This window comes from Strix aluco, chromosome 28 (assembly GCF_031877795.1).
Source record: "Strix aluco isolate bStrAlu1 chromosome 28, bStrAlu1.hap1, whole genome shotgun sequence".
NCBI lineage: Eukaryota > Metazoa > Chordata > Aves > Strigiformes > Strigidae > Strix > Strix aluco.
In genome coordinates, this window is record NC_133958.1 from 1,554,502 (window position 1) to 1,580,959 (window position 26,458).

Below are 26,458 nucleotides of genomic sequence, written 5' to 3' on the forward strand. Positions count from 1 at the left end.
ACAGGGATGGGGATGGGACAGGGATGGGGATGGGGCCAGGGATGGGACTCAGCTCTGCCCCACTCTCCCCAACCAGTGTACCACCTTGCAAAGGTGCTGAGCTTAGAGGCTGGGCTAAGATTTAGGGCTGAGTTTAACCTTCAGCACATCCAAGTGGTGTCTGAGCCCAGGTGGGGAGCCTGCTTCCCCCAGGAATGAGCCTTGCCCCTTCTCTCGAGCCCCCATCACAGCCCAGCTGCCTGCGACAGGGAAACCTGGGGCTGCAGCCCCGTCCCCCTCCTCCCCGACAGCAGTTTCTGCTTTGCCCGTCCTGGATAACCACCCCAGCGCAGACTGCCAGTGCTGCCCAGCCCTCCAAGCCGGATAATCTCCATTTGATAGAATTAATAATTGCATCAACCTTAAACCTCTTTGGCAGTTCCTTCCCTGCAGTGGGGAGAGGGGACTCGCATGCCCACGGTCACGTAGGGATGGAGCCACGGGGCCACGGGGGTGGGGAGGCTGCCAGGCCACTGCAGCAGCTCTTCCCCCCTCCTTTCCCCCCCCCCCCCCCCATCTGGGTTTTTTGGGGTTCTTCAGGGCCCTCAGAGCTCTGCAGCGGAGGAGCCATTGTGCCAGATGCCCTCAGATCCCGATTAAAGCACTTTGCTGGGTAAGAGCCACATGTCCCTGCCCCACGTGCACACACACACACACGCAACATGCACACACGCAAGATCCCTGGTCTCCAGGGGTGTCACCAGGATTGAGGCCACACAGACCCAGCACAGCTTGGAGCTTCCAGCCCCTGCAAACGCCCCCCCGCAAACACCTCCATCCCGCCCCAGCATTAATTTCCATCATTTTATTTTCCCTCCCCAGGAGAAAGAGGAAAGGATTCATGAGTAAAACTACGCAGAAATTGGGCCAGCGAGTCACCCCTCCGTGGGGATGGGGCATCACGGGGGTCGCCCATGGGCTGGTCCATGATTTATTGCCACGCAAAGGGGGTACGGCACGGAGGGACGCGCTGCGGGGGGGTGTCTGCGGTGCGGGACAGGAGGAGCCCAAACCCCCCAGCACCATGCGCAAAGCACCACATCCCCGGCAGCTCCGTCGGGGTCATCCCACAGCTCCAGGATTACACCGGTGCTGCTAAAATCCCCTATTTATCCCCGCAGTGCCCAGCCAATGACTTCAGGGCTGACGTGCAGGACCTTCCTCCGCAGGGATCAGAGATGATAAAGCTCTCCCGGTCCCAGCTCGCTGCGGGGCACAAGGTTCCAGTCCCAGCAAACCGTTCTTGGATACTCCAAGGATGACGTCTGAGCATGCGGCAGACGGGATGGACGGCCAGGACTTCACCCAGGTAAGGGGATTTTCTCCCTGGATTTGGGATTTTGGGGCTTTTTTGCTCTTTGTACCTGGCTAAGGAGCGGTGATGGCCCTGGTGATGCAAGGCCAATTCACCCGGCTGCCACTCGTTGAAAGGGGAGTAACTGGATCGTGGGATGGGTGCTGGTGAAATAATTCATAGAAGGGTGTAGGAGAGCTGTTTCCCAAACCTCTGGCCCCCAGCCAGGCGGGGTGATGTCAAAGCAAGACAGGATGTAATATTTTTCTGCCTGGTGGAGTGAATTGAAGGAAAAGTATGTGAGCGGGGGCTTTGAGACATGGTCCTCCCTGCAGGGAGAGATGCAAGATGCTGCTTGTGGGTGAACAAGGGTCTAGGAAGAGCCCAGCTCTGCTCCTGCACCCTGGGAAGAGCCGGCCAGGCTGCGGGATGGGGTTAGAGAACACTTTTCTCACCCCAGAAGCGGCCAAGGGAGCAGCAGCAGCACTTGGCAGGATGCACTTGGTATGGGACTGCCCGGCAGTTTCTCCACCAGCAGCATTTAGGAATTTTCCCTGGAAAAGCAGCTTTTCCCCTGTGTCTCGGCAGCTGTTTGCTGTTTCAAAATCATCTTCACTTGAAAATGCACCAAAAAAAGCAGTGTTTTTCATTCCCAACCTCTCCCCATTTCACCCGAGCAGCGGGAAAGGCTGGGAGAAGCGGGAGCCCCTCGGCTGTGGGCTGGGGGTCCCGCCTCGTGCTCCGGTTTTGAAGAGGCTGCCCAGTTCCTGGCTCCCTTGGCGGCTCTGCCAGCACCTCGCCCACACACCGGGGATGGGGCGGGAGGTGCATCCACCCGCATGTGGTTTTGCCGTGGTGATGTGGATGCTGGTCCCTGCCCGCGCGATGGTTTTCCCACGAGCCCGGCTGGGCTAAAGGTGGGATCCTGCTGTAGCCGTGCACCAGGGTCTTCCTTGGCACTGAGTTTTGGCTTATTTCCTCCGATCGTCAGTGCTGGGTGGGATGGATTTTGCAGGAATCGGAGCATGTGGAGGTCCTGGGAGTGGTTTGCGTTTGGGATTTGACCCCAGCTCAGTCCCTGGGCTCCCCCTGAGCCTGCGACTTGCTGCTTCACCTCCGGCTGCTGCCTCCATGACCCTTCCCCCCGGTATCCCGGTGCAGCCGGAGACTTCCCACCTGCTCCCAGCTTCTGGCAGCTGCACTGAGCCTGGGCTGGACACGGCCGTGGCACAGGGGCATCTCGGGGGGATGGCAGGTCAAAAACCAGGGGATCCTTTGAGCATCCAAACTCCTTGGATCAGAAACAGAAACGACATCCACACGTTTAGCGCGGGACGCAAATCCCCCAGGGTTGCTCACACCCAGAGCTCTGGGAGAAAGCCCAGGGGATGCCATGAGGAGGCGAGGGAAAAGTCCTTGGCACCCAGCATCCTCCTGCCTGCTGCTGCCTGCTCCCCCAGCAGCCTGCCTGCTGCCGCTTGCCCCGCTTGTGCCCCAGCCCCAGTTCGGTGGCACTGGGGACGTGCGATTGCCCCACGCCGCGGGACGTGGCGGTGACCCAGCTCTGCCAGTGCCAGGAAAGCGCCTGGGGGACGCTGGAGAAATCTCCTCTTTCCGCTGCGATTGAGAAAGTGCCACATGCAGGAGTTATTCATCCCAGGGCAGCGTGACTCAAGGTCCCGTGTCCTGGCGGGGACTTTTGACCTCAAAGATGTGCCAGGCTTGCACAGTGCCCAGCACAGCCTTTGCCAGCCCTGGGACACCCCAGCTGTCCCTAAGTTTGGCCATGCCAGCTTTTGGGGGCACCATGCTCCTGCCAGCTCTGACACCCCCTTGGGGGTTTGGGGACCTTGCTGAGACTTTGGGGACGCTGCAGCTCACGGACAGGCAAAGGGTTCAGATGTCTCTCCCTGCTGCATCGCAGGGCCAATCCTGGGGCACTCTGGGCTGGTCCCATGGGGGATCCAATGTCCCCTTGGATCAGGAAATGTTTGACAGAGCTGGCAGGATCCTCGGCAGCTGGACAAGGCAAGAGCTTAGGGCTGGCACCGCGACGAGAGAGGTCAGGGCAGGCAGCAGAAAGCAAATGTCAACCTCACGTTGCAGTAATTCAGCAGGAGGCAGAGGGACAGGCGGTGGCAGAAGCTTGGGGTGGATGGGGGAAACTGGACCGGCCCAGTTTGAGAATCCCACTATGAGAATCCTCCTGGGCAGGGGAGTCTGTGCAGGGATGGAGACGCTCCCAAGGTTGAGGATGACCATCAGCAATTGAGGGTGGCCATCAGCAGTGGAGGGTGGCCACTACCAGTGGGGGATGGCCACCACCAGTGGAGGGTGGCCATCAGCAGTGGAGGGTGGCCATCAGCAGTGGAAGGTGGCCATCAGTAGTGGAGCATGGCCATCAGCAGTGGAAGATGGCCATCAGCAGTGGAAGGTGGCCATCAGCACTGGAAGGTGGCCATCAGCAGTGGAGGATGGCCATCAGCAGTGGAGGGTGGCCATCACCACCAGTCCCCTCTTGGGGTCCAGTGACCTCCAGCGCCCACTTGCCCATCACAGGCTCATACTGGCCGCTGGGTACCACTTTCTGGCCAAACCCTGTTTGATTTCCTCCTGTCCTGGCTGGTGGCCCCGTGACTTTGAGGGGAGCGAAGGGCTTGAGGAGAGCAAGGTAAGAGCCAGAGCAGGGCACCTGTGACATGTGAGGAAGCTAAAATTAGGCAGCTACATCTAATCTAATTTAATCTGCCCTTTTCCATCTGTATAACGGAGATTAGCCCGGCTGTTGGGGTGGGGAGGCAAGGCTGCAGAAGCTCGGGGTGGCCCAGCCCAGGGGCACCCCATTTCCCAGTCCCCACCCGACCCATGGGGAATCCCTCTGGCTCTTTTGGGGAGGGCTGGCTGCTTGGGGGAGGATGTTTTTTTGGGATGCAGCTGGACATTTTAGGATAGGTTGAAAGTCAACCGCAGGGTTACGAGCATCCGCAGAGGAACAGCAGTAGGACGGATGGACAGACAGATTCCCCCCAGCCCAGACAGGGCACAATCCTCCCCTCTCCTTCTTGGTGGGGCGGTTTGGGATGGGCGAACCTCATCCCTCGCTGCAGAGCTGGGGAAAGGCTGTTTCACCCAGCTCAGCCCCAAGGTCACGCGCTCCATCCCACAGCTGCTGAAGAAAGAAAAGTTCTCGAACCGGTTTTCTATTCCCAGCCCCGTGCAAGGGCTGGGTCTGGCCAAGTTCAAGGTTTCCGGTGCGTTGGGTGACCAGGCAAAGTAAATAAATGGTCACCGGTGTCATTCTTCTGCCGATGGGTTCGTTTGGGATGTGTGTATGTGTGTGTGTGTGTCAAATGAAACGTTGTTGGAAATTATGTAGAGCACCGATGGAGCGATGACTCACGGGGCAGGTGATCTAAGATGAATTAACGCCTCTCCTGGAGCGGCTCCAGCTCCGGGATCATCCCGGCTGCTCCGGGCCGCGCAGCGGCCTCAAAAAATCGGATGTGCCGGGTCTGGTTCCCAATTCCTCTCTCCCCACCCCAATCCCCGGTATAAAAAGGGGATATTACCCTCGCCCGGTCCGCAGCTCTTGGGGGTCCCCAAACCCCTGGGGCAGCAGCGGTCTGGGGGGCTCTGCCCTGTGCCATGGGGCAGGTTGGCCCCGCTTGCATGCGGAGCCGGTCCCAGGACTCTGGGATGTCCCATCCCTGCTCCGGCCGCTGGGCACGGCCCTTCCTTTCAAGGCCCGACGTTGTCATTACCACAGTCATTCGTCTTTAAAGAATCGCATTAGAGAAATTAGAGCTGGTTGTAACTTCAATCCCTGCAATCAGCCCATTTCCTTTTGCTAAGGAACGCGGCATTAAATGCCGATAGATTATTACAAGCCCATACGAAGCAGCTGGGAGGGACAGCTTGAAAAGATTTAGATTTTGAGGTTTATTACGTGAAAGGAATTACAAAACGTGTCAGGAAAAAACTCATTTTTAATAAAAAAAAAATCACTTTAAAAGCAAGCGCTATTTAGAGATCTGCTCCTCCTGCCGTTTCTGGGCTCGGGTGTCACCCAGCAAATAAATTGACTCTTGGGCAATATGAGTCCCTGAATAAACTGATTTTTCAGAGGTGAACTGAGCTCCCGAGCGGGACAGAAGGACAAGACAGACCCCTCATTTTGCACATACAGTTGCTTCCTTCATCTCCACCCGGGCAGGCAGCAGATGGGGAAGGTGAACAGATGTGCCCGGCTATTTTTAGGCTTAAACGCTGCTTTAATTTCATCTTAACCGCTGAGAATTTGGGTATTTAGCAAAAAAAAAAAAAAAAAGCTGGATGAGAGGGTGAATTGAAATGCAGGCGTACTGAAAAAGATTAAAAAGCATCAGCTCCCGATACGGGGCTTTAACCGAAAGCCTGGCCAAACTCGGGCTGGACGGGCAGGGTCCGGCAGGACTGGATCACCCAGGAAAAGGCGTCTGGCAGCGGGGTTGTCTCGGCTCCGTTTCTCTCCCTCTCTTTTTGTTGCTTCTTCTCCTCTCCTTTGAAATGGAGTTTCAATTCCTTGGAAAACTGATGTAAATGACCCCTTAGAAAGAAATATTACAAGGTAAAGCCGGGAAGAGTTTGAGCTGCTCAGAACTGGTTGGGAAAGCGTGGCGGGGAGCAGGCAGACGGGTTGGGTAACTCCTGCCCCAGGGCTGCTGAGACCGGCTCTTCTGGGAGCCCGGATCGGGGCAGCAGGAGCTGGTCTGGAGGCCCAGGCCGGCCTAGGACGTGCCACGGCCCTCGTAGGGCTCCTTGCAAGGCCTGGCTTTGCCCGGCTTCGGCCCCTGAATTCCCAGACGGAGGCAGGAGAAGGGAGCCGGGATGGAGGAAGGAGGGATGGCGGAGGCAGAGGCTTCCCAAAGCTCGCGGGTGCCCCCAGCACCCCGCGTCAGCCCTTCCCGGGGCGCGGGGAGCGGGTGCGCCCGCGCGGGACGGCCACGGGCTGCGGGCTGACGGGTGCCCACGGACGGATGCCCGCGGACGCGCACGTTAAACGTGCGTGGGATGGCGGGTGCGCGCACACGCGCTCCTGTGCACCGGTGGGGACACGCGCGGGTACGGACACGGGGCGACGCACACGCGTGTGCGCACACACGCGCACGCTGCTGGGTCGCCCCCCGGCGTGTCCCCCACCGTGCACCCCCCAGACCGTGCTATCCCCCCTCCCTGTGCACTTCCCCACGCACACCCCCTCCCAGTTCATGTGCCCCCCCCCCCAGTTCACCCACACTCATCTCCCTTGCACCCCCCCAGCGCCCACCCGAGATCCAGTTCACCCCCCCACCCAGCACCCCACACCAGTTCACCCCAGTACCCCCATTCACCCCCAGTGCATGCACCCCCCAGTGCACCCCCAGCCCCCCCAGTTCACCCACACTCATCTCCCTTACCCCCCCAGTGCTCACCCGAGATCCAGTTTACCCCCCCCACCGCCCAGTACCCCACACCAGTTCACCCCAGTACCACCCCAGTGCACCCCCAGTTCACCCACACTCATCTCCCCCGCACCTCCCAGTTCCCACCCAAGATCCTGTTCATCCCCCCCCACCCCACCCCAGTTCACCCCAGTACCCCCCAGTACCCCCCCAGTGCACGTACCCCTCCAGTGCACCCCCAGCCCCCCCAGTTCACCCACACTCATCTGCCCCGCACCTCCCAGTTCCCACCCGAGATCCCGTTCATCCCCCCCCCCACCCCAGTTCACCCCAGTACCCCCCCAGTGCACATACCCCCCCAGTGAACCCCCAGCCTCCCCAGTTCACCCACACTCATCTCCCTTACCCTCCCAGTGCCCACCCGAGATACTCTTCACCCCCCCACCCCACCTCAGTTCACCCCAGTACCCCCCAGTACCCTCCCAGTGCACCCCCAGCCTCCCCAGTTCACCCACACTCATCTCCCTTACCCCCCCCAGCGCCCACCCGAGATCCTGTTCACCCCCCCACCGCCCACCACCCCACCCCAGTTCACCCCAGTACCCCCCCATTGCCCCCTCCCTCGGGCGCCCCCTAGCGGCGCGCGCCCCGCACCGCCCCGCACACACCCTCGCGGCTCAGCCAATCAGAAGCCGCCGCGGCGCCGCGTCACTCGTGGGCAGGGGAACCTCCTCAATGAGCCACATTGTCGCGGGCGAGTACCGCGGCGCGCGCTGCTCCGGGGCCGCCTCCGCTCCGCTCCGCTCCGCTCCGCTCCGCACCCCTCCGCGCAGAGATGATCGCCTCCCACCTGCTCGCCTACTTCTTCACCGAGCTCAACCATGACCAGGCGCAGAAGGTGGGGGGGGGCGCCGGGGGAAGGGGGGGAGATGCGCGGGACAAAGGGGCCGGCGAGGAGAAATGGGGAGGGGGGGGGGGAAGGAAGAAAAAAAAAAGGAGGGGGAAAAGGAGAGGGGAGAAAGGAAAAGGAAAAAGGAAAAGGGGGGGAAAAGGGAAAAAAAGTAAAAAGGAGAAAGAAGGAAAAAAGTAAAAAGGAAAAAGAGGGGAAAAAAAGAAAAAAGGAAAAAGGGGGGAAAAAGAAAAAAGGAAAAAGGAGAAAAAAAGAAAAAAGAAAAATAGGAAAAAAGGAAAAAAGAAAGAAAAGAAAAAAGGAGAGGGGAAAAAGTAAAAAAAAAAAAAGAAAAAAGCAAAAGGAGAAAAGAGGAAAAGAAAACCCCAGGAAAAAAGGGGCAATGGGGGAAGGCGGCGGGCAGGGGAGGGGGCGGGCGGGAGGCGCCGTTGTCGCCCCGCGGGCCCGTGCGCTGCTCCGCCGGGGCCGCCGTGCGGTACGTGCCGCGGCGGGCGGCTGCGGGACCCCGCGTGGCCGGGCGCCCCCCGCGGGCCGGCGGCGCGGAGCAGGAGGAGGAGGAGGAGGAGGAGGAGGAGGAGGAAGGGGCTGCGTGTGTGTGTGTGTGTGTGTGTGTGTGTGTGTGTCTCCGCTCCCCTCCCCGGCCGCCCCCACCCCCCCCCGCGGGACCCCCGCCGCGGCCCGGCCGCCCCGCGCAGCACGTGTCGCCGCTTCCTGCCGCCCGCGCGGAGCATCCGCGGGCGCGGAGCATCCCCCGGAGGCGGGACACCCCCTTTCCCCCCCGCCCCCCACCCCTCCAACCTCCCCGGGGCGACGAGCCGAGGCCCCTGCGGGGAGCGGGGCCGAGCCCTCCGCTCCCGGTCAGCCCGGGGCACGGCGGGGGAGGCCCGGGGGGGTGGCTCCGAGCTGGGAGGCAAATGCAGCACCTCGGGCTCCCCTTCCCCAGGCTCTGCCCCTCCCCAGACTGTCCCCCCACGCCGGTCTCCTGCACTGACTGCGACGGAAAACATCTTCTTGCCTTCCCCCTCCCTTAATTTACGGGTCCTGAACGACCAGAGCCTGTTCCTGGACCGCAAATGCAAGTCGAAGCGTCCCGTTGGGATGCACGGAGGGTTTGTCACCAGTAATTCATGAGTTCAGGCACTTGAAAAATGCAAGTGTCTCTGCTCTCCTGTGGCTGGTGGAAAGCAGCCGGCCTTTGTTTGGCCAGGACAGCGCTTGGGCTCTAAACAGTGCGAAATAAATGATTCCTAGAAAAAAAATGCTGGCTGGGAGACTGGGTGTGAAGGCTCAGGCTCTTCCCTCAGCCCTCCGCCAGCGTTTGGGGCATCTAAGGATATGTCAGAGAGGGTTTTGGCTCCGAGTCCTGAGGTCGTGCAGCGGTTCCTATTCCTGGGGTTACAGTGCCCGGGTGTGGGTGGTCGGGATTTGCAAAAAAAAAAAAAAATGCAAAATGCACGGCTGCAGAGAGCCCCGGCTCGCTCCATCGGATAACGCTGGGGACGCTGACAGAGAAACAAAACTTGCCACGTTGGCCCTTCGCCTGCATTAAATAGGAAGTAAAACAAGAGAGAACATTGAAAAAAAAAAACCCAACAAAAACCCCAAACAAAGTGCATAGAAATATCTTCCCAATGCAAGGTGATCTGTAAGGAAATACGGGCTCAGCTTCTCCCTCCGCTCGCGAGTGTCCTGGGGTTGTGCAACAGCCAAATCCACGGGAAAGGGGTTGTGTAACCCGACGGCAGAAATAGGCCAGCGGCTCGGCCCGGCTTCTGCCTCTCGGGCTCCCAGCTCCTTATCGGGAGCTGGAAATAATGGAGAGGGCAGGTTTGGGTTTAAGGTATCCAACTTCATTACCCACCGGGAAAAGGGTGTGCGAAGCCCCGGGAACCGGCTCCGTTCTCCTCCCGGCTCCGAAGCCCAAACGAAAAAGCTTGCTGAGATGTGTGTGTGTGGGAAAAATATCCAGGAACCATCGGCCGGGGCTCCGGGTGGGAGATGGCTCTGCCCTCCCAGCCCCAAACAGCCGTCTCCACCACTGGATTTCTGTGGGTTATTTTTAAACAAATGCTTGTGAATGCTCCCGGTAAGGCAAAGCTGGTGTCGGCGCAGCACGGAGCTCGGCTTCGCTGCGGGGGAAGGGGGAGAAGGGGGGAAGCAGCCGCGTTCCCGAGCTGGATGCTTCCACCATGAATGCAAAAATTATTCCTGGCTTATAAATATTCCCAGGCAAAGAGTGGGGTGAAGTCCCCAGCACTGGGAGATGTAAGGGCTGAAATTCTTGGAAAGCTGTGATTTATTTTTTTGTCAAACCCAAAGACTTTACCCAGAATTTGAGGCTATATTTGGGTTTTAGGACAGTAGCCTGGGGTGTGTTCGAGTCATGCGCCTTTTTTGCTTTGGATCAGGCAGAAAAGGGGCTCTGCCGTGGGAAGAAAGTGCTCTTTCCCACAGCTCTGGTTTGTGTCCACATGAGGGCCTTGAAAATAGCCCCGAAAATAGGATTTTTCTCCCCATTCTTGACACGGAGCAGCTTTACCTGCTCTGCTGCTCATCTGGGGGGCTGTCACGTACATCCCCAAACTCCTCCTGCCCTTTGCTTTGCCCAGCTGGAAAGTGGGTTGCACTACTAACTTATCTAACCCCCAAGGGATTGTGCAAACTTTAATTAACCTCAGCAGCGTCCTTTGAGATCCTGGCTTGAAAGTTTGCCGCGGATGAACCACGTTCCCTTCGGATGTGCCGGCTCACGCTGGGTTTCCTGGTCCCCGAACCTCAGCCTCGTCATGCGACGGGAGGAGGGGGGAGGCGAACGAGCTAAATAACCGGGCTGGCAGCTCTTCTTCCCCATCACTCCTTTGAAAGGAGGAAAAACTAGTGATGGAGTTAATTTTCCTATATTTGTGGTGGTTCCCAGGCAGGGGCAGGTTTTCCTCTGGTTTTTTTTTTTATTTTATTTTTCCTTTGCTACGGGGATTAGTTTTATCTAGCTGGTTCCTCCCGGCTGCCTCTCACAGGCTCCGCTGTGGCTGTGGGAGGGACACCTGATTGCAAATTCCTGGAAACCAACTTAACAGCTTCTCTTAAGCCCGCCAAGGTCAGCGGCAGGACAGCTTCTCCCATCCTTGGCATCTTCGGGGAACCATCTCGTATCGCCTCGCTCCTCGACTTCTCATCAGAGCTGCCGTGGGGAGCCTGGCGCAGCCTCAGTTTCCCCGACCGTGGGGGGATGCTCCCAGCATCCGAGGGGGGGTCTCGGCGCCAGAGAGGCTTTCTGCTCATCCGAGGGGGGTGGTGCTGCCTCTAATATCTGCCCCAGAGACCTTCAGGGTTTAAAACGGGAGAGGAGGAGGAGGACGCGTGGGCAGGGAGGCGTCTCGAAGTCCGGCTGGGGCTGCTCAGGGCTGGTGGGAACTGGGAGCAGTTTGACGTCTCCGACTCCTGAGCTGGAAACCAGAAGGTTTTCCCGGTTGAATTGGGCTTTTTGTGGGGCCACGGAGCGCTGGGGTCACCCGAGGACGGGTCCCCGGCCTCCGCTGATGCTCTGCAGCGTGATTTTTTTGCAATGGGTGCCTGGCTCCACCTCCGGCGTGGGGTTCAGCTGCCGTCCCAGGGGGGGGCGAGGATGGGGAGGAACCGGCCGAGCAGGAAACCATCTGACTCACTCGGGTTCAGGATGACTCCGGGCGTGTGTCATCAGAGGCTTGGCTGTGGCGGGGAGGGCACGTGGGGTTTAATTCAGCGCGGAGCCCTCAATAGCAGCCAAGGACGTGGGTGCTGCCGGGGTCAGGGCTGGAGGAGGGTGGGTGCAGCCCAGCATCAGTCCTGTGTCACCGAAGGCGGGGAGGTTGGGGAAGGGGACGAGCCGGTTCCCCACGCTGACTCAGCCCACGCTGGGTAACGGCGCGGCGACACGGGGACGGGGAGCGCTGGTTTTCCGGGTGCTGAGGACGCGGCCCGGGGTCTGTCCCCTGCTGCGGTGCCCATCCCCGATCCGATAGTAAAAGTTGCAAAGTGCGTGCCAGGTCACGGTCCCGAGCCAGGAAATAAAACACTCTCGGTGCTGGATGTTTTCCCGGCTTCACCCTGCGACCTCGGTAACTGCTGCCGCTCCCTCTGCCTCGGTTTCCCCGGATCTGTCGCTGCCTGATCCGGGCACGGCTGCGGGCTCGCCCTGGCAGCTGCTGGGTGCTCGCACAGCATCATCCCCCTCTGAAAGAAGCAGGGAGAGGGTTGGTATTCTGAAAAACTTCAGTGATTTTTAAAACAGCATGTTTGAAGTTAAAAACCGGGAGAGGGAGGGAAGTAATTTAAAGAAAAAATAATTTCAGGCAGAGGCTACCCTGGAGGGAGGATTGACTACACACTTGTGGGTTAGGAGTGCTTAAACCTTCCCCAAATTTGAACATCTCTCTGTTGTTCTTGTACACAAATATTTGACTTTCTGTTGCCGAAAAGAATCCAGCCCAGAAGCCAGCTAACCTTCCCCAATGTTACGCTTTTTCCCAAAACGCTGCTGTAATTAGGCACATCCAGCTGAAAACCACAGTGGGGAGATACTGGGGGGCTGGAAACATTCACTCCCAGTCTGGTTCTCATCAGACACGTGGCTTTGGAGAGAGATCCGGAGCAAAACTAAAACTAAAGACGTGCAGCTTCCCCTTCCCAGAGCTTGGGATGGTTAATGGGAAAGATGTGGCCGAGACCTTATTGCACGAGAATAAACTGCCCCGAGTCCTTCCCCTTCCCCGCTGCCATTTGCTGGGCAGGAAACGGTTGCGCTTCGCCGGAAGCCGCTGTCACGCTGTAATTTCCATCACCGACAGCAATCCTGGCCCACGTCCCCAGCGAGCCAGGGGAAGAGCATCCTTCATCCTCTCTGCTTCAGACCTCTCGAGCCTCTCGTAGCACCGCCCGTGCATCCCCCCGCCGAGGGGCTCAGCGATACAGGGGAGAGCTGGCGGGGAGGGTTTTTCCACTCTTGCAAGTAGCTGCGTTGATGGGACCTTCCTGCAAACATACAAGCCAAGGAATTAATTTTTTTCGCCGTGGATGGTGACGCTGAATTGGAATGAAGTTATTTGCAGGCTAATATGTTTGTAGCACTGACCCCTTAGGGTCTACCTCGATGGGAGCATTAAGAGATGTCTTCAGGCAAAAGAACGTCTAGCTGTGGTGCTGGTACTAGAGCCATGAGTTATTACCATCATTGCAAAGAAAAACCTGGCTTTTGGGGTACTTTAAGCTGGGCTCAGCATGGCACAGGTCACCCAGCTTCCAGCTGGTGGCAAAAATTGGGCAGCTTGAGGTTTCTTCAGCCTTGGGGCGGATGGGCCTTGCCCAGCGGTGGCCTTGCAGCTGAGAAGGGCGATGCCAGGCACTTCCCCAGCACTCAGTAGAAATTAGCAGAGCAGTTGGAGACAGCCCTGAGCTAGGAGGTGGGGATTTGCTTGGTTTTCCTTCAAAAAAATTGCATCAAACTTGTTATGTTCTCAGTGGCTCCAATGATCCGGTTCTTTAACAAAGTGTCCTGCCCTGTGTGCGACTGTCCTGGGCTGGGAGCACGCCAGCACTTCCTAGCTTAAATCTGTGCCTCCTCCATTCAGTTTATTTAGATTTCCTCAGGGAAACACTATTATTTATGATGGAAGCTTTCCAGAAATTATATTGCCCCGTTCCGGATCCTAACCTAGTGACTTTATTTATTTAGAATTGGCAATGATCTTAAAAAAAAGGTTAAACAACTGAGAAGGTTGTTTGTCTTGAAAGATATTCGTGCTTTGGTGCTGCAGACTAATCCCCCTGTCTTACCCAATCTTTGCTACAACTCAAGGTGTGCTTGGGCGCAGGGGGCTTAATTGGAGTAACGAACCGGGCCGTGGGGCTGGGAAGTCTTGGCCCTTCCTTGGTGGGGGTCAAGTGCACGCCAAGGTGGTCTCGCTTGGGAGGGAGCTGAGCTGCTGCTGCCCTGGAGCCCGTCTGCAGGACGCCCTGACCTGCCTTAGCTGCCAAGTGGGACGACGTCTATGTCTGTAGGAGAAGATGATCCAGGTTTTAAAGGGCTTTGGAGATTAGAAGAAGGTCACCCTGTTTCTCATGCTGCTGATTATTCCTGGTGCAGCGGAGCCTGGAGGACATGGGGAACATGCTGAGCAGGGCCTGTCCTGGAGAAAGGAGATGAAACCTCCACGTTGTTTCCCCGTGCTGGGATTTTGGGGGCTGGTGGGTTGTGCAGGCAGTGTCTTCACTGCCCCGTGCCTCTGGCGGGAGTCAAGGCGCAAACAGCGATGGCTTCTTGTTCATCCCAGCTTCCAGAGCACCCACCTGCTCTGGGACGAGGTCTTCATCGTGCCAGTCTAGGAGGAAAAGCAAACAAAGTCAGGGTGGTGGACAGGAGAGAAACACCAGCAGCATGCGGTTCATGCAGTGGTGAAGCTCTGCTCTGATCCCTACTGGTGTGGTACCCCAGCACTGGGATGGGGATACCTTGTTGGGACCCCGTTCCCCACTCACTGTGGTCTCACCAGGCCCCCTTGACCACCGTAGGCTGCCAGAGAAGTCCAGCGGAGGAAGGTCTCAGGGGTGAGAGGCTGCTGGGAGGCAGAGCACCCAGTCTTGGCTGGGTTTGTCTCTAATTATCACCAACACCCCAGGTCAGATGCTGCTGGAGAGGAGAAGGAGTCTGGCTGAGGTTCTCTCCGTGGTTCCTGAGGAGGTTGTGAAAGGTCCCTGCCCGCCAGGATAACACTACCTTCCTGGCACACAGCTAAGAAATGGGGTTGGGCTGTCTGTCCTGGCTGGCGGCACTGACTGATAACCCTCGGGGCAGCAAAACGGGACGTTTCCTACCCTGGGGCTGGGGTGGAGGTGGGCTCCGGGCCCCTCTTGAAGCTGGAAGAGGAGGGAGAGGGTGGAGGTGAGCTGGGGCAGCAGCCACCTTCCCTGTGCCAGTAACTGGAGCCTGGGTACGTGGGTGGCAATTTTCAGCAAGCGAAAGCAAATAGGAGGGGAAGGAGGGGAGTGTTAGACTTCCTGCTGCTGGGGTGGGTAAACAGCCGGCACCAGGAAACCTCCAGTTTTCCTTATCCTCATCCTTATCCTTATCTTTTCCTCACACTTGCCTGGTCGCCCAGCTGGCGGGCGCTCGCTCTCCACTCCCAATTAATGGGAAACAGGTGATTAGTGACAGAACAAGAGGGAACGGCTTCAAGTTGCAACAGGGGAGGTTCAGACTGGACAGGAGGGAAAAATGTTTCGCCGCCAGAGTGGTCAGAGAGTGGAATAGGCTGCCCAGGGAGGGGGTGGAGTCCCCACCCCTGGGGGTGTTTAAGGGCCGTTTGGATGAGCTGTGGGGGGATGTGGGGTAGGGGAGAACTTTGTAGAGTCGGGTTGAGGGTTGGATCGATGATCCCGAGGGGCTTTTCCAACCTGAGTGATTCTGGGATTCTATTCTATGATTCTATGAAAGCACCAAGAGGAATCGGGAGGAGGTTTCACCCATCACACCGCTGAGGATGCCGCTGCCAGGGAATAAAGTGTCTCTCACGGAGGGTGCTCGTCCGGGCTTCCCTCCACCCTCCAACCCTCACAAGCAGAGCAACTGGGGACTTGGCTTCCAAGTTTCCAGCAGAGCTGGTGTGGGGGTGGAGGGAAGGATACGCCAGAGCATCCCCAGCCTGAAACGCACCAGCCAAAACCACAGCAGAGCTGTTTTGTTCAGCCCAGGGTCCGAGCGGCTGCATCCGTGAGCGAGGTCACGCTGGGGCGGATGGCTATTACTCGCCCACAAAATGCCCATTTCCTATAGCGTAGCCCTATAAAAAAAAAATTCATGCTTGATTTCTGATGACCTTATGTTACGTGCCTACAGACAGGTGAGCTAACTGGGTGGAGTTTTCCTCTTGACTTCGCAGGGCTTGCAGCTGCCCTTTAATTAATTTTAAGTGAAGTTAATTGAAACAGGGCATAGTTTGGGAGCTGGCAGTCTGTCCACCTCTCCGTTTCCCTTCCCTGCTCCGGCCAGGCTGCAGAGACATGCACGGTGCTAATGGATGGGTCGGGGAGGAGTTTTTCCCTGCCTTTCCCGGGGAGATGCTTTGATGCCACGTGTAGAAGGAGCTGAGCATCTTCATAGCCTCAGCAGAAGGGTATAAAGGGTTGCCAGGAGCAGGGGGGTGGATTTCTTTCCTTCCTGGCCACAGCACCCACTTGTGTCACACCAGCGTTGTTTGCTCAAGGGGGTTGAGTAGCTCTTGGCACCGTAACCTTTGTAGGGGTGATCTCAGCAGGGAAGAAATGAATGGGCAGTGGATTCCTGCCGAGCATCCTTCGTGTAGGAAGAGGCCCTGGGGGTCAAGGTCGAGGCACGTTGCCGCCTTGGCGTAGGAAGGGCTCTGCAGCTGGAAAACCTCCGGCACCGACCTCCTGACTCACAGCCCAGGCCGGGAAGGTTGTCGAGTTTAGGTCCTACTGCTGTCGCAACCTGTTTGGGTGCCCGTAGGTGAATGAGTGGAGAAGATGCTGCGGAGTGTCGGGAACTCCTCAGGGTTCAGCGTTCCCAAGCTGGGAACCGTCCGGGCAAGGGGATGATGCTGAGGAGGGCAGGGGGTGGCATTTGATGAGCTCCTTGGAAAGCGGCCCCGGATGCTCCGTAAGAGGTGGAACGGCGGTGGGGGTTATCAGCGTGCCTGGGGACAGGCTGTTGCGGCACTGCTGGCGCTGCCGTGTTGGTAACGTGCTGGCACAGCCCTGTCCTGCCCTTTGGGGTGGGTCACGACCTGCTCCTGCTTCTTGCATTAGCCCCAGGAGACATGAAGGGGGCTGAACGCTGTCCTGAACGTGTCACGGGGGTTGTGCCCATCTCCCCAACCCTCCCGCTGACTTTTTGGCCTTATGTCAACCTTTCAGATCGACAAGTACCTCTACCACATGCGGCTCTCCGAGGAGACCCTCCAGGAGGTGTCCCAGCGTTTCAGGAAGGAGATGGAGAAGGGGCTGGGAGCAGACACCAACCCCACTGCCTCGGTGAAGATGCTGCCCACCTTCGTGAGATCCACCCCGGATGGGACAGGTACCGTGAGACGGGAGAGTGTGGTGGGGAGGTCTCGGTAGGTGGGGAGGGCTGGGGCCACGCATCCTCTTGGCACTACCAAAACGGGGGTGGCACCCATGGCCACCTTCACTCCTGGTCCTTGCGGCTTCATCCTGCTTCTGTGTGGGGACAGGTCTTGTTCCCCTCTCTGTGCTGCGACTGGAGGGGCTCCCAGTTCCCGCTGGTGGAAGGGAGGGTGGGAACCAGCTCTCGCGTGCCCTTCCTGGCAGGACGGAGACAGTCACGGGTCCGGCTCATCAAATTTCATTAGCGCTGAAGCGGGCAGCGGTGCCAGCCACTGTCTGAATGCCATGAGGGCCACGGGAGGAGAAGGGGGCTCTCCAGACTCGGCTGCTCACAATGTGGCCTTTCTGCCTGCTCCGGCCAGACGCATCCCCATCACATCCCCGTTTCAGGCTCTGACTTGCTTCTCTCAACCCAAAAATCTGCTTCCTCAAGCATCCATACGGGAAATGTCCTTGTGCCTCCTTCTCCTAGCTTGATGTTTTGGGAAGGAGCTTTGTGATGGTCCCTGCAGCATCGCCCCTTGCCCGCCAGCACGCAGCGGGGTGCAGATGCACCCAGGACCTGCTGAGTGTCCCTGTGCTCAAAGCTGGTGGAGCAGACCTGGCTGCTGAAGGGCAGGGAGGGAGGCAGAGCCCCCAGCAGCTGGACCTGCCCCTGGCTCCACATCTGGGCTGGCAGCAGCTCCGGGGAAACTCCCTGGGCTGGTCGGTCCCACTGGCTGGAGTTGCTCAGAGTTGGGGTGGCTCCAGCGTCGGCACCTTCGTGAGGGTCCCTGCAAAACCTCGGTGGCAGAGATAGCCAGCAGGAAAGGTGGATAAAGGGGAAGGGAGCTGATGGAAGGACTTGTCTGCCCTTCCCTCCCCATCCCCATCTGTTTCTGCCACTGTTGTATTTTCAAACCTGACTTCTGGAGGGGAGCGGGTCCCAGCAGATGCTGTGGCTGGAATCTCAAGTGACCTGGCCTCAGTGGGCAGCCACTGGGTAGACTGGAGTTTCCTCTCCCGAGAAGCACACCAAGCCGGTGTGAGCCTGCTGGTTGAGTGATGGTGTTAAACAGGGGGTACCCGAGAGGGAGTCCTGCTCAAACAGCCAAAAAACCCCACCCCATGGCTGCTGTCCGGTCTCTTGAGGCAAGGACCAAGGTGATGAGCTGAAGTTCTGCATCACTGGCCAGCTTTGGGTGGGTGTTTGCTGGTAACATTTTGGTGAGGTCTGAGGGGACAAGTCCCTGGGGAGTCACAGGCATCACAGGGACCTTTAAATGACATCTAGTCCCTCTGCCATGAGCAGGGACATCATCAGCTAGATCAGGTTGCTCAGAGCCGTCCAACCTGGGCTCGAATGTTTCCAGGGATGGGGCATCTATCACCGCTCTGAGCAACCTGTGCCAGTGTCTCACCACTGAAAAATTTCTTCCTTCGTAGTCTGAGTCTACTCTGTTTTAGTTTAAAACCATTACCCCTTGTCCTACTGCTACAGGCCCTGCTAAAAAGTCGATCCCCATCTTTCTTATAAGCCCCCTTTAAGTGCTGAAGCACCCAGAGCCATCCTGCCTGCTGCACCCCTGCTCGCCCCCCCCAGTGCACGTACACCAAAAGCTGGACCTGGCTGCCTGCCCCGGGATTGAGATTTCAATCTATTTAAATGTTTAAGAATATTTTTAATTACAGGGATAGCCAGAATGCCGCCCCTGGGCATGGGAACTATTGCAGCCGAAGGTGCTGGGTGCTGGCGGAGCGTGTGTCAGAGCTCCCGAGAGGCAGGAGCAGAGCTCTCAGCACCCTGACCCATGTTGGGGAGAAGGTGTAATCCCTCTCCTTGCCCTTACAAGACCGAGCCTTGGCTTCCTTCACCGTATCCTCCCGGTCTGTAGCTTCTCCAGTGTCCCAGCTGGCATTTCTCACCCAAAGCAAGCTCAGAGCGGGGGGAGAAGGAGCACAGCAGCATGGAAAATGTTATGCAAAAGGGATGTTGGGGCAGTCACGGGGCTGCAGCCGCCCAGGGACTGGAAAGTGGGAGGTTTTCGAGCAAGTCCTGGGAAGCCAAGAGCTGGGATTCCCTGTACGGCTCCAGCTGGATCCAGGCTGTGAGCGGCATCGGTGTCTCTGCTCTGGGTTTTGGAGGCGGTGGCTGGAAGGTGGCACGTTGGGGCTGCGGGGGTGAGCCGAGGCCAGCCTGTGGTGGGGCTCACTGCCAGCTCCCCGGGCACGTCACTTCGTGTTGAGATGCTGTGACAGCAGCTCAGGAAGAGCTCAACGTCCAGGGGTGCGTCCTTTCTTCTTCCACGTTTGTTTTTTTTAAATTTCTGGGCAAAGTCTGACTTCAGCTGGGCACGAAGTCCTGCTCTCACCCATCCTGGGTGTCAGCAGCTGCCTCCCACCCGAAAGACACGTTATCCCTCTGCTCCGGCCCTGCTTGTGGCCGCGCTGTATCCACGTGCTGCGCCAGCTTCAGGGGCTCCACACCTTCCTCCTGCAAAGCATCCCTGCCCTTCCTGCCCCTCCTTGCTATAGCACGAGTTGTCTCTGCTTTCGGATTATGCCCTGTTTAATGCGCAGCCGGCAGCTCCCTGGGATCCAGGCGGATGAGAGGCGCTTAGAGAAATACAAGGTCACATCTGCGGGTTGAAGTCAAAACCCAGACCCGGCTCCCAACCGCTCCACCCTCCTCTGTGCCGCGTGGCTTTGGCTCTTGGTGGCTTCGGCTCTTGGTGGCTTCGCTGTTCCTAAGGCAGCGTGATAAGATAAGGGATTTCTGCTTCTGATATGGGATCTCTCCTAAAAGCAACTTTTCTTGCTTTGCCTGGCCCCAGCACCCACCAAAACGCCGCTGGGCTGCGCCTGCAGCGAGGGGGTGGGCGTCCCACTGCAGGCTGGCGGGGGGGGAAACCAGACCCCAGATAAGCTTTTCCTTGGCGCCCCAGTGACTCTGAACAAGGGCTCTCCTCGCTTTGTGCAATCACCACCTTTCTCCCTGCTCCTTTCCTGGTTTTCCAGGCTTTGCTGGCGTTACTGCGTTTCCTCCTCCGTGCTGATGTTGACACAAGGATCTTCTGGTGCATCCTCCGTTAAGCCCCAGCAGCTGATACCCACGGCCTGGGGTTTTCGGGATGCTGCTGCAGGACTTTGGTGATCAAATCCCTGGAAATTCAAAGGATGGTTCTTTGCAACACCCTTCCCTTGGCCCGTGGGCTCAGTTCCTGCCAATAACCAGCCGTTTCTCCAAGAAAACCAGCTTCCACGGCCTGTGGTCTTGAAAGGCTTTAAAGAAAATGCTGCATTCACACCCTTGCCCAGTGCTTTACCGCACTGCCCAGCAAGGAATCGTGTTGGGGAATTGCTGCCAGGGAACTCTCGCTGTGCTCAGGGTGAATTGCTCTTTGCTGGACCCGATTCTGTCCAAAACAGGCCACCAGGTTAATCCCGGATCTTTTGTTGCTGCAAACCCAGTATTTCATGCCCGATACATCATAAGCCCCTTTACTGCTCTCCAGCGCTAATTCGGTGGAGATACTGATGTGAGCATCGTGGCTTTTATATATATTCCTTCTGCTTGGAGCCTCTCAGCTGGCTGAAAGGAGGCAGGGTAGGGCTGGCAGGGGCGTCCGCAGACGGGGGTGGCAGTGGGAAACGCTGGGGTCTGTGCCTCCACCTTCTGCATCTCCCTGGGGGGCAAGAGCCTCGACCTGCTCCAGCTCTTTCTCTTCCTCTTATTTTTTATTAAGCCGATTTGACCGAGGATTCCTACAAAATGGGATTGTAGTTGGTTGGAAGCCTTGAGTCCTGAGGTGGGAGGTGTGGGGTGACTGACCTCTGAGATGCAGGGGCATGATCCTGCACACGATGCTCCGGCCCCCTGGTCCCGGCTGTATTTCTAAGGATGGCAGAGCTTTGCCCTGAGCTTTCATCCAGCGAGCACAGGCATTTTTAAAGGCACTAAACACTCACCCTTAGGTGGTTTGCTGAGAGCAGGCAGTCCCTTCAATCAGAGCTCTGTGTTTGCCCTTGCTGTGGTTTGTGAGCTCAGCGTTGCAGCCTCTATCTTATCACATAACGAGGGAGCCCTAATCAGAGGGAGGACCCAGACATGGTATCGGCCAGTGGAGCCCAGCATGCAACCAGAGTGCTTCAGCCTGGGAATTTTTCAAGAGAGATTATGCTGCCTTTTTGCTCCTGCAAAGCTGATCACCTGGGAATCTACCCCTTGACTTCAGCAGTCGCCACTCAAACCACTTGTACCTCTCCCGTGGCCGTTGAGCAGCTCATAAGGGGGATTTTTGGTTGTTAGGTTGGGTCCTGCTGCTGCTTCGTGCTGGGTCGGTGGGCAGCAGGTCAAGGGAAACCCTCACAGGGGTGGTTTAGGCGGAACACCGGGCGTGGGGAGGGCTGGGCAGGATGGGAGGACAGCCCTGTCCCCGGCTCCTTGGCCTTTTCTTTTTTGGGGATGTCTGTTCCTCCTGGGTTCCCCACGTTATCTCCAAAGAGCAGAGAAACCTGTGACCCTCTTGGCTCCAGCATCCTTAGCCCTGGTGTATTTATCAGCCCCCTGAGGTATTTTTCATGCTCTGCTAGCAAGCAGAATGGCATTGTGCCAACAACAAGGGAAGCAGGAGTACGGCTTGACCCGTGTTTGGGGCAGGACACGATGCCAGCGGTGCCCAACCAGGCACCGTGTCCAGCTCTGCCCATCCCTAGCTGAGGCTGAATCCCCATGGTGGGTTTACTGGTGACATCAGGACAGCGAGGAGCTTCGCTGAGGGTTTTCCTGGTGCATGTTCAGCATCCGTGTAAAGAGACCTGGCCAAGGCATGCCCTGTGGCTGGCAGACAGTGTGCAAAACGAGCTGCCAAACTGGTTTAAACCTCATCCCTGCGAAGGGTCAACGCGGGCATGAGGCGAGGAGGAGAAATGAATATTCCGGGCTTTGACTGCCCCAACGCATGAGCTCGGGCACTCTGGTGCTCCGCCAGCTCCCGCGCTGTTCTCTGAGCCTGTAAGCGCTGAATTGGACATCTCTTGGCTACGCTGCCTCACTCAGAGCTATGCCGAGGGTGCTATTTGAGGAGGGATGAGTTGCAAAGCGTTGGTGGGCTCCAGGTTTGAAGTGCTCCGTGGTTCTGGGTTAACGGCTCTTGCAGGGGGTGTGTGTGTAGCTCCAGAGATGACGTGAGGGTTGGCCAGAGCCTGTGCAGGGACTCGGCTGAACTTCAGCATTTGTTAAAATAATGGTGGAGCTGCCTTGTTCCGATGGGTGGTTGGTTTTGGGGTGTGACCTCAACGGGAGTGCAGCTGGAGCATCGCAGCCTGCGCAGGGGGGCTTGGCGTGGGCTGGTACCACCCAGAGCCGGGGCCCGACCTGCCCTGCATCACCCCTGGGGTGAGGCACAGACCCCCCTGGGGTGAGGCACAGACCTGCCCCTGGGGTGATGCACTGACCCCCCGGGGGTGATGCACTGACCCCTCTGGGGTGATGCACAGACCCCCCTGGGGTGATGCACAGACCCCCCTGGAGTGATGCACTGACCCCTCTGGGGTGATACACAGACCCCCCCGGGGGTGATGCACAGACCCCCCAGCGCTCCCCAAATTTTCCATCCCGAGCTGCAAGGCTGTGGAACGCTGCTCAAGACCTCTGAACCCCTCTTATTCCTCATCTCGTTTCCTCAGAGCACGAGGTTTTAATAGACCTTTTCAGCCACAGAGGGACTTTATAAAGCTGCTCTCAGCCCGGGCTGCCAGTCTGTCACCGTCCCCAGTTCCCTCGCCCCGAGTCCTCCGAGGGTCAGCCCCAGGAAAGACGCCAGGACAGATGGACGCCCCGCAGGCTTGGACGGCGAGCTGCCTTTTCAGCTGGAGTCACTGGAGATGCTGGCTGGCCTGGTGTCATTTGAATACTAATAAACCACACTTTTTGTTTCAACTGTAGCCCCTTTGTAAAAGCATCGGCGGGCACAATGCGGCCCCCGGGCGCTGTAATCTGCCCGGGGGAGCCAGCACAGCACATTTAATGCATTCAGAAATCAAACTGTGCTGATAGAGGGCTTTCCCCCATCCCTCTCCCCACACTGCTAGGTATTTAAAACAGCCAGCTTGGCGCTTTTCCCGCATCCCAGGTCTCAGTTGGTCCGAAATTCAGCGAGCTGCCTTGGTGCCTCGTACAATAAAAACAAACAGGAGGTGAAACCAAGCTTAGCCCTTGGGTCTTGGAGGCAGCAGGACCCGGGTCTCCTCTCGGCCAACACCAACGGAGAAACTCTGCTTCTCACGTCTGCCTGGGGAAGGCAGCAACGAGTCCCTGGAAGCTCTTTTGGATTTTTTTTTCCTCACTGGTTTCCTGCTTACACCTTTCAATCTTGCCTTCGGCGAGAAACCACATGCCAGGAGTGCGCGGGATTCCTGGAGCAGGGCAGGGGAGGTTGTCCTGGACTGCAGCAGCCAAGCCTGAACATGAGGGTTTTTTTTTTTTTTCCATATATCAAACGTTTAGTCAAACTCCGGTGTTTCGACAGCTGGCTAGCAGGGTTTTAACCTCCTGGGCTGGAGATTTAGGAGCTTTCACCAGCATCCTGTATCAAATAGGGTCAGAAACGGCTCTGCCGCCTTCTTCCTCATGGAGCATGAGGCTGGAACTCTTCTTCTCTGGGAGTGCCGTCGATTTGGGCACAGGCTCGTCTCTGAATGGGGCCAGTGGGATCCGTCCTTGGGCCAGCAGACGCGCTCCTAGCACAGCCACCGCCTCTGCACACCCAGGGCATCAGGATATGTCTCAAAGATGGGGCTTTGATCCCCCATCAGCTATGGGGGTGCCAGGCGTGCAGAGGAGGGGCAGGGAATACAGCCGCAGCTCTGATAAAATAGAAAAAAAAAAAAGATAAAATATTAAAAAAATCATACCTTACCCTCATACGTGGGCTGGTTACTTCCTCTCCTGCTCCTGGGCTGCCTGGTGCAGGCACTGATGCTGCCAGGAGGGACCCCCTGAGTTAAAGGGTTGTTCTTGTCTGGGCTCCCGCAGAGGACGGAGATTTCCTGGCGCTGGATCTCGGTGGCACCAATTTCCGCGTGCTGAGAGTGAAGGTGTCCGACAACGGCCTGCAGAAGGTCGAAATGGAGAATCAGATCTACGCCATCCCCGAGGAGCTAATGCGAGGCAGTGGGGTGCAGGTGGGTTCAACCCCTTTCTCCCCCCATCCCCGCTCTCCAGAAAGCCCCACAACCGCAGGGCTTCTCCCCATGGGGGCAGCTCTCCTGCCTGAAGGGAGGGCGGGTGTCACCCCAACACCCTGAGCTGTGGAATGGGGTTGGAGCAGCATCCTATTGCTGCCCTGCCCAGCAGGATCTGGGTAGATCCTTGCCTTCCTTTGCCTGGAGCTATTAATTCCTGGCACCAAGCACAGTGACAGGTGAGGACCACGGATGTGTGACATGGGTGACAGGCCACCGGTCCCTCTGGTAGGCAGGGATGCAGGTGCTGCTCTGGAGCATCATCTCGGTTGGGGCAGCCAGGCGAGGGCTCACTCCTCTTTGCCTTTTTTTTTCCAGCTCTTTGACCACATCGCTGAGTGCTTGGCCAACTTCATGGAGAAGCTGAAAATCAAAGACAAGAAGCTCCCCCTTGGGTTCACCTTCTCCTTCCCGTGTCACCAGACCAAGCTGGATGAGGTGAGTGAAGGTCTCACCTCCTCACCAGGGTTGTGGCTGAGCCTGGGATGCAGCGGGAGGGGGGTGAGATCTTGCTGGGAACAACAGCTGACCTGCACCAATTACCTGAGCGTGTCCAGAGAAGGGCAACGGAGCTGGTGCAGGGTCTGGAGCACAGGTCTGATGGGGAGCGGCTGAGGGAACTGGGGGGGTTTAGTGTGGAGAAGAGGAGGCTGAGGGGAGACCTCCTGGCCCTCTGCAACTCCCTGAAAGGAGGGTGCAGAGAGGGGGGATGAGTCTCTTGAGCCAAGGAACCAGCGCCAGGACAAGAGGGAATGGCCTCAAGCTGCACCAGGGCAGGGTCAGACTGGCTCTTAGGAAGGATTTCTTTGCAGAAGGGGCTGTTGGGCGTTGGAATGGGCTGCCCAGGGCAGGGGGGGAGTCCCCATCCCTGGAGGGGTTGAAGAGTCGGGTTGAGCCAGCGCTGAGGGATCTGGTGGAGTTGGGAACGGTCAGGGTGAGGTTCATGGTGGGACTGGAGGAGCTTCAAGGGCTTTTCCAACCCAGATGATTCTGGGATTCTGTGATTTAACTTGTGCTTTTAATTAGGCTCGTTGGGTTTGGGTAGTGTGTGAGGTCTTGGTGCTGATGGGAGCACAGGATACATCCTCGGGCTTGCAGGGGTCCGGGAGGTGATGTGGAACGTGCTGGCTGCTCCGCTCTGCACAGACGCCTCCCTGGAAAGCGGCTTTTCCCCCTCTGCAGCCAGAGCTCAAGGAGAGCAGCTGCGGCGGGGAGAGCAGCTCCAGCCGCCCGCAGCCAAAGGCAGCCCAGACGTGCCGAGCATCACATCCCCCGTCATGCAGCCGGCGCGGGGAGGGGGGGTCACCCACCCCGGCTGCTCGCCGTGCCCTGGGCAAGCTGGAATCGATGGCTGTCAGCTCCGCTCAGCCGCGCTGGCTCTCCGCTGGGAGCTGGTGACCTCGCTGGGAGACTAAACACCTCGGCGAGCAGAGCCTGGCCGAGGCACGTGGCCCCTCTCCTGCCACCCACGGCCTCTGCCGGGCTCTTGATCGTGGTGGGGGGGCAAGGGGGGGGGCTGGTGCTTTCCTTGCCCTTATCTCACCCAGCTTCGCAGGCAGGATTGGAAAGGAGGGCGGCTCCATGGCGCGCTGGCAATCCAGCACGTCCTCCCTAGGCGGGAACGCGGCGGCAACGACATTTTGTACCAGGGATGGGGCAAGTCGTGCTCTTGTGCCTGAGCGATTTGGCAAAAGTAATGAGGAAGAAGATTAACGCTTTCCTCGTGGTAGAAGTGGGGGCTGCAAAAAAAAAAAACCCACAAAAAAATGTAGCTGGGAGAGGAAGTGTCTGTCCCCAGTGACCTCGACCGGTTTGCTTCTCTCTCTGCCTCAGCTTCCCCATCTGTAAGGCAGGGCGGGTGTTTGCCTTGCGAAGGCATCCGGAGCTCTGGGGCTGGGGATTTCAGATGGAATTGAGTCCTTTGCCTTCCCCCAAGGCTCAGCTCAGCCTCCGTCAGGTGACTGGTGGCTGCCCTGGATGGGGACCCAGCTGGTGCCTCTGGCCACAGGGGACAGTGAGACCCCCCCATCCCGCAGGGGTGGGTCAAGGAGCTCTCCATGCACTTGGGAACAGGTTTTGCTCCGGGGCTCCATAAAACCCAGTCACGGGAATCACGGTCTCTCCTGCCGACAGAAGCAACGAGCGATTTGTGTGCTGTTTCGCAGCCATAAACTTTATCTGCGCAGAGATGCGGAAATCATTGGTGATACCACAAGCTGATAACAGGGAGGGACTTGCCTGTGTGTCCTTCCAGCCCTCGCCTTGCACCGAGGACCCTTGAGATACGTGGCTTGGTGGGTCTGTCCTCCAAGCATTCCTTCTTGCTGTTTCTCCGTAGAGCATCCTCGTTACATGGACGAAGGGATTCAAATGCAGCAGCGTGGAGGGGAAAGACGTGGTGTCGATGCTGCGCAAGTCCATCAAGAAAAGAGGGGTAAGAGCTTGGGCAGGTCT

At 57.9% G+C, this 26,458-nt stretch overlaps 1 protein-coding gene and 1 long non-coding RNA gene across 4 annotated transcripts in view; one reads left to right on the top strand and one right to left on the bottom strand.

Annotated features, from left to right (window-relative positions):
* The first annotated feature begins 1,218 nt into the window (after window positions 1–1,218).
* Window positions 1,219–26,458, top strand: part of LOC141915973 (hexokinase-2) — a 38,266-nt gene continuing 13,026 nt past the window's right edge. The window contains exons 1-5 of one of the 3 annotated variants that reach the window (XM_074807961.1): window positions 1,219–1,348; window positions 16,571–16,733; window positions 23,796–23,944; window positions 24,323–24,442; window positions 26,343–26,438. In XM_074807961.1, the coding sequence (XP_074664062.1) occupies window positions 1,298–1,348; window positions 16,571–16,733; window positions 23,796–23,944; window positions 24,323–24,442; window positions 26,343–26,438 (579 nt within the window). In that variant the 5' untranslated portion in view covers window positions 1,219–1,297. Of the gene's footprint in view, window positions 1,349–5,745; window positions 5,940–7,469; window positions 7,652–16,570; window positions 16,734–23,795; window positions 23,945–24,322; window positions 24,443–26,342; window positions 26,439–26,458 lie in introns of those variants that run through there. The other 2 variants (XM_074807962.1, XM_074807959.1) reach the window with 2 other exon arrangements.
* On the bottom strand, window positions 5,302–7,560 carry LOC141915987 (uncharacterized). Its single transcript, XR_012621049.1, has 2 exons — window positions 7,422–7,560; window positions 5,302–5,918 (listed from the first exon to the last, which is right to left on the bottom strand). It is a non-coding gene; the product is annotated as an uncharacterized LOC141915987 (long non-coding RNA).